General features: G+C 31.5%; 1 protein-coding gene across 1 annotated transcript in view; it reads left to right on the top strand.

Annotated features, from left to right (window-relative positions):
• The first annotated feature begins 2,520 nt into the window (after positions 1-2,520).
• The window catches only part of cyth1b (cytohesin 1b), a 49,553-nt gene continuing 45,152 nt past the window's right edge, over positions 2,521-6,921 (top strand). The window contains exon 1 of the mRNA XM_062057182.1: positions 2,521-2,779. Coding sequence (XP_061913166.1) covers positions 2,689-2,779 — 91 coding nt within the window. The 5' untranslated portion in view covers positions 2,521-2,688. The remainder of the gene's footprint in view (positions 2,780-6,921) is intronic.

Below are 6,921 nucleotides of genomic sequence, written 5' to 3'. Positions count from 1 at the left end.
TTTTAATTTTTTCAAAAAGATTCGAATTTGCTAGTTTTTCTCTTCTTTTTTTCGGTAGAATTTTGAATTTTAAAGAGTCGAAACTGAAGATAAACTATGTTTCAAAATTCAATTGTCATTTTTTTCGTGTTTTCTCCTCTTTTAAACCGTTCAATTAAGTGTAAATATCATTAATTATTAATAATAACATAGAGTTAAAGGTAAATTGAGCAAATTGGCTATTTCTGGCAATTTATTGAAGTGTGTATCAAACTGGTAGCCCTTCGCATTAATCAGTACCCAAGAAGTAGCTCTTGCTTTCAAAAAGGTTGGTGACCCCTGCTTTAGGGGCTCCGTAAAAACGAAGTGGAATTTTAATTGTTTTTACTGAATGAGACACCCAGAATGTACATGAAAATAAAGAATGTGGGATTTACTATATTAACTATGAAAGATAAAACACTGAATATTGACGACGTATGAACAACATATTTTACAATCAAGCGCAACGCAACAAAAATGCAACAAACACAGCGAAATATGAACGCGAAGGGTAAAAAACCCCACCTACAAGCTGATAGATCTAATATATCACTAAGCTTTACAACTTTTGTTGTAAAAATCTCCTTCCGCGTCTGTCCCTGACACCCACATTTCAGGCTGACATTCTGTGGAAACGCTCCCCACCCACACTGCTTGGTGCCTCGTCTGAGCTGCTGTGACTTAGATTACCATAGAAACTAAGTAGATTACCATAGTAACTAATTAGATGACCATAGTAACTAGTATGTCATGCAAAAGTGCAGATTCCAAACATTGAAATACTTTGTATAGTTCAAGACTTACGGTCATTTGAAAACATCACTGCACATCATAATGGCAGCTACACTTACCATCTTAAAGATAAAAAACAATTATTTGGGAATGTCCAGCGGGCCAGATTGAAAAGCTTAACGGGCCGCATGCGGACCCCGGGCCTTAATTTGCCCAGGTCTGATATAGCATTTACTTTTTTTTTTACATATATGTATGTATACTGAATATAAATAAACCATGTTTATTGTTTTTGTTAATTTATTTTATTTTATAATTTCTAACAGAATCAATTAAATACATAAAATTCTAAATTAATTTCATAGTTGTTTTTTATTCCTTTATAGCAATGATTTCACAAAATTGTATGATATCTTGTCATTTAGCGTTGCCCTTTTTGTTTAAGAAATAAACAATAATTGCAGTAAAAAAAAAACAATAAATAGAATTTAAAAAAAGTTTAACAAAAAAAAGTAAATAATGGTAGTACAAAACAAAACAAAAAACACATACTCCCATCTTATATGCATAAGTAAACAGAGAATCATTCTCATCCTAATTGTACAGCATGTCGTACTCAACATTTCATATACATACATATATACACATACATACATATTGAATATTGTGGAGTGTTTATTATTATTATTATTATTATTTATTATTATTTATTTTTAATTAATTAATTAATTCATTATTTATTTTTAAACATTTTATTTAATCTAATTTTATTTGTGTTTGTTTTTTTATATACAAGTTTTTCTGCTTGTATTTCTTTTACTTGTGTTTTATCGTTGTAGTAGAAGTTTTTTTCTTTCGTAATATGGATCCCCTGGGTCTGAAATAAATGATTATATATATACATATATATATACATGTATATATATATATATATATACATACATATACACACATACATTAATTGTGTGTATTTATCATTTTATATATACAGCATATAGTATTTGTATATTGTAACATACAAACTGTACATTTATGTTTATTGTTTTTAAAAACAATTTTTTTTTATTTTACTCGATGTAACAGATTGGGTAAAATATATAGTCGCATGAAGTATTTTCAATACTTTTTTATTACTTTACTGCAATTGTTTCACAAAACCATACAACACAATGTCTTGTCCTTTAACATTGGCCTTTTTGTTTAAGAAATAAACAATAATTACAGTGAATGTCATATACAAAATAAATATGATTTTAAAAAATTCAGAAAAAAACCCCTAAATAATGTTAGTACAAAACAAAAACAAAAAAACACACTAAACTCTTATGCGTAGATATACATTATGTCATTCTCATTTTGTCACAATTTAATAACACTTTACATGAATTATATGTATTCTTTTTATTTACACTGCATGTTATGTATTTATAATGTTTTATTCACTCATTTAATTGATGTATTTTCACATACATTTTTTTAAAATGTATTTTCGTTATCTCGTTTTGCAGTTTTAGACTGAATGCATGAAATTCTAATATCATTTCACTGCTTATTATTGAGGAATTTTGACACAACGCTGCGTCGGCGTGAAGTGCAAAACATGGCGTTTATGTCGCATGTGTGGGCCCATTTGTCATCACTTCCAAAAATACTTCAGCAACTGTTCAAATTGTCGTATTGGATGTCGCTCTGTGTGAAAGCGTGTGTGTGTGTGTGTGTGTGTGTGTGTGTGTGTGTGAGAGAGCGAGGAGGCTGGACACAGGAGTTTTCAGGTCAAGTGTGTGAGCGGCGAGGGAGGAGAGAAAGCGAGAAGAAGGAGAAGATGCTCCTGGATGAAGAGTCCAGGGGGATGAAGACGAGGCAAATGAATGAGCTGCTTTTTCTTTTCCTGAGGATGTCGTCAGCCTCACACTCTTTTTAGGCGCAACTGACCAGATGGGGACCGTCAGTGAGCTGTGTGCTTCCAGCTTTCAGGCGTTTTTGTGTTCCACGGTGCGAGCTCTGGAGGCTGCCGCTGCTGCTTCAGGTCAGTACACACATAATAATAATAATAATAATAATAATAATGGATTTTATTTGTAAAAAGCACTTTTTACATTGAGTAAACAACCTCAAAGTGCTACAGTGTAAAAAAAATAAATAAAAAGATAATTTAAAAAAAATTAATAAAAAGACTAGAACAGCCAAATAGCTAAAACTAGTATGCATATATCTAAAAAAAAAAAAAAAAAAAGGCTTTTTTAAAAAGAAGGGTTTTTAAGCCTTTTTTAAAAGCATCCACAGTCTGTGGTGCCCTCAGGTGGTCAGGGAGAGCGTTCCACAGACTGGGAGCGGCGGAGCAGAAAGCCCGGTCTCCCATTGCTCGTAGCTTTGTCCTCGGAGGTTGGAGGACAAACCTCATGCCTTCATCGCACTGTTTGACAGGAGAACACTCCAATAGTTGGAGGTCTTACGCGGGGAAGTGAGACACGAGGACAGGGGTCTCCAAAGTGCGGCCCGCGGCACATTCTAAAAAGACCATTTTATAAAAACCGGAATGAAGAAGCAAACAGGTGAAGTGTGACGAGAAAAAGTTGCAATTTGGACTTTAATAACACAAAACTGCTGTGCAGGCTGTTTTTTTTTCTTTAAAACTGTCATTGCTCAATAAATAACAATGAATCAAAACTAGAGATGTCCGATAATATCGGTCTGCCGATATTATCGGCCGATAAATGCGTTAAAATGTAATATCGGAAATTATCGGTATTGGTTTTTTATTATCAGTATCGGTTTTTTTATTTTTTATTTTTAATTTTTTTATTTTTTTATTAAATCCACATAAAAAACACAAGATACACTTACAATTAGTGCACCAACCCAAAAAACCTCCCTCCCCCATTCACACTCATTCACACAAAATGGTTGTTTCTTTCTGTTATTAATATTCTGGTTCCTACATTATATATCAATATATATCAATACAGTCTGCAAGGGATACAGTCCGTAAGCACACATGATTGTGCGTGCTGCTGGTCCACTAATAATACTAACCTTTAACAGTTAATTTTACAATTTTTCATTAATTACTAGTTTCTATGTAACTGTTTTTATATTGTTTTACTTTCTTTTTTATTCAAGAAAATGTTTTTAATTTATTTATCTTATTTTATTTGATCCATTTTTTTAAAAAGTACCTTATCTTCTCCATACCTGGTTGTCCAAATTAGGCATAATAATGTGTTAATTCCACGACTGTATTTATCGGTTGATATCGGTATCGGTTGATATCGGTATCGGTAATTAAAGAGTTGGACAATATCGGCATATCGGATATCGGCAAAAAGCCATTATCGGACATCCCTAATCAAAACCAATGTTGTTATGAATTATTGACCTGTTTAAGGCACCAATTACTTCACATCAAATATTCCACTTTGTAATACACGACCCAAAAACCAGTGAAGTTGGCACGTTGTGTAATTCGTAGATAAAAACAGATTTGCAAATCCTTTTCAACTTATATTCAATTGAATAGACTGCAAAGACAAGATATTTCATGTTCACACTGAGAAAGGTAATTTTTTTTGGTGCAAATAATCATTAACTTAGAATTCAATGGCAGCAACACATTGCCAAAAAGTTGTCACAGGGGCATTTTTACCACTGTGTTACATGGCCTTTCCTTTTAACAACACTCAGTAAACGTTTGGGAACTGAGGAGACACATTTATGAAGCTTTTCAGGTGGAATTCTTTCCCATTCTTGCTTGATGTACAGCTTAAGTTGTTCAACAGTCCGGGGGTCTCCGTTGTGCTATTTTAGGCTTCATAATGCACCACACATTTTCAATGGGAGACAGGTCTGGACTACAGGCAGGCCAGTCTAGTACCCGCACTCTTTTACTATGAAGCCACGCTGTTGTAACACGTGGCTTGGCATTCTCTTGCTGAAATAAGCAGGGGCGTCCATGGTAACGTTGCTTGGATGGCAACATATGTTGCTCCAAAACCTGTATGTACCTTTCAGCATTAATGGTGCCTTCACAGATGTGTAAGTTACCCATGTCTTGGGCACTAATACACCCCCATACCATCACACATGCTGGCTTTTCAACTTTGCGCCTATAACAATCCAAATGGTTCTTTGTCTCTTTGGTCCGGAGGACACGACGTCCACAGTTTCCAAAAACAATTTGAAATGTGGACTCGTCAGACCACAGAACACGTTTCCACTTTGCATCAGTCCATCTTGGATGAGCTCGGGCCCAGCGAAGCCGGCTGCGTTTCTGGGTGTTGTTGATAAATGGCTTTGGCTTTGCATAGTAGAGTTTTAACTTGCACTTACAGATGTAGCGACCAACTGTAGTTACTGACAGTGGTTTTCTGAAGTGTTCCTGAGCCCATGTGGTGATATCCTTTACACACTGATGTCGGTTTTTGATGCAGTACCGAAGGTCACAGGCTTAGCCGCTTACGTGCAGCGATTTCTCCAGATTCTCTGAACCTTTTAATGATATTACGGACCGTAGATGGTGAAATCTCTAAATTCCTTGCAATGGTTCATTGAGAAATGTTGTTGTTAAACCGTTCGACAATTTTCTCACACATTTGTTCACAAAGTGGTGACCCTCGCCCCGTCCTTGTTTGTGAATGACTGACTTTCTCAGTCCTTTTTGCAACTTGTGCCAGCTTTTTTGAAACATGTTGCAGGCATCAAATTCCAAATGAGCTAATATTTGCAAAAAATAAAGTTTGAACGTTAAGTATCTTGTCTTTGCAGTCTATTCAATTGAATATAAGTTGAAAAAGATTAGCAAATTATTGTATTCTGTTTTTATTTACGAATTACACAAAGTGCCAACTTCACTGGTTTTGGGTTTTGTGTTTTTTTGGGGAGAATATGGCATATTTTGTGTGTTAGACATATAGTAAAACATTTTCTTTGACGAATAGGGCATACAACAAACACAACAAAACCCAGAAAAAGTAATAACTTTTAATAGACCGATATATCTAAAGTTGATATAGAGATTTAAGTGTTAAAAGTAAAAAAAAAAATATATATATATATAAATATATATATATATATATATATATATATATATATATATATATATATATATATATATATATATATATATATATATATATATATATATATATATATATATATATATATATATATATATATATATATATGTCTTAATTAGATTATCCAAAAAATAGTGCTCGATACCGTGGTAGAGCGTAATATGTATGTGTGGGAAAAAAATCACAAGACTATTTCATCTCTACAGGCCTGTTTCATGAGGGGTTTTCCTCAAACCTCAGGATTGAGGAAAACCCCTCATGAAACAGGCCTGTAGAGATGAAATAGTCTTGTGATTTTTTCCCCACACACATATATATACATATATATATATATATATATATATATATATATATATATATATATATATATATATATATATATATATATATATATATATATATATATATATATATATATATATATATGTATGTATATATATATATATATATACATATATATATATATATACATATATATATATATATATATATATATATATATATATATATATGTATATATATATATATATATATATATATATATATATATATGTATGTATATATATATATATATACATATATATATATATATATATATATATATATATATATGTATGTATATATATATATATATATACATATATATATATATATATATATATATATATATATACATACATATATATATATATATATATATATATATATATAATACAGTATATAATATATGATTTATTTTTATGAATGGGGCTCTTTTGGATCACCAATAATTTTAGTGGGATTAAAAAACTGTCATTGCTCAAAAAATAAAAATGAATCAAAATCCATGTTGTTATGAATTATTGACCTATTTAAGGCTCTAATTATTTCACATCAAATATTCCACTTTGAAGTATTTTTTGGGGAGAATATTGCATATTTTGCGTGTTAGACATATAGTAAAACAACATTTTCTTTGACAGAAAGGGCATTAAACAAACACAAAAAAACATAAAATATTTATATAAAAAACATATAATATATGTATGAATCGGGCCCTTTTGAATCACCAATGATTTTAGTGGGATTAAAATAAAAAAAATTGTCATTGCTCGAA

This window comes from Entelurus aequoreus, linkage group LG08 (assembly GCF_033978785.1).
Source record: "Entelurus aequoreus isolate RoL-2023_Sb linkage group LG08, RoL_Eaeq_v1.1, whole genome shotgun sequence".
Classification (NCBI taxonomy): Eukaryota; Metazoa; Chordata; class Actinopteri; order Syngnathiformes; family Syngnathidae; genus Entelurus; species Entelurus aequoreus.
Note: the sequence above shows the minus strand (reverse complement) of the source record. Positions and strands in the feature narration are given on the sequence as shown.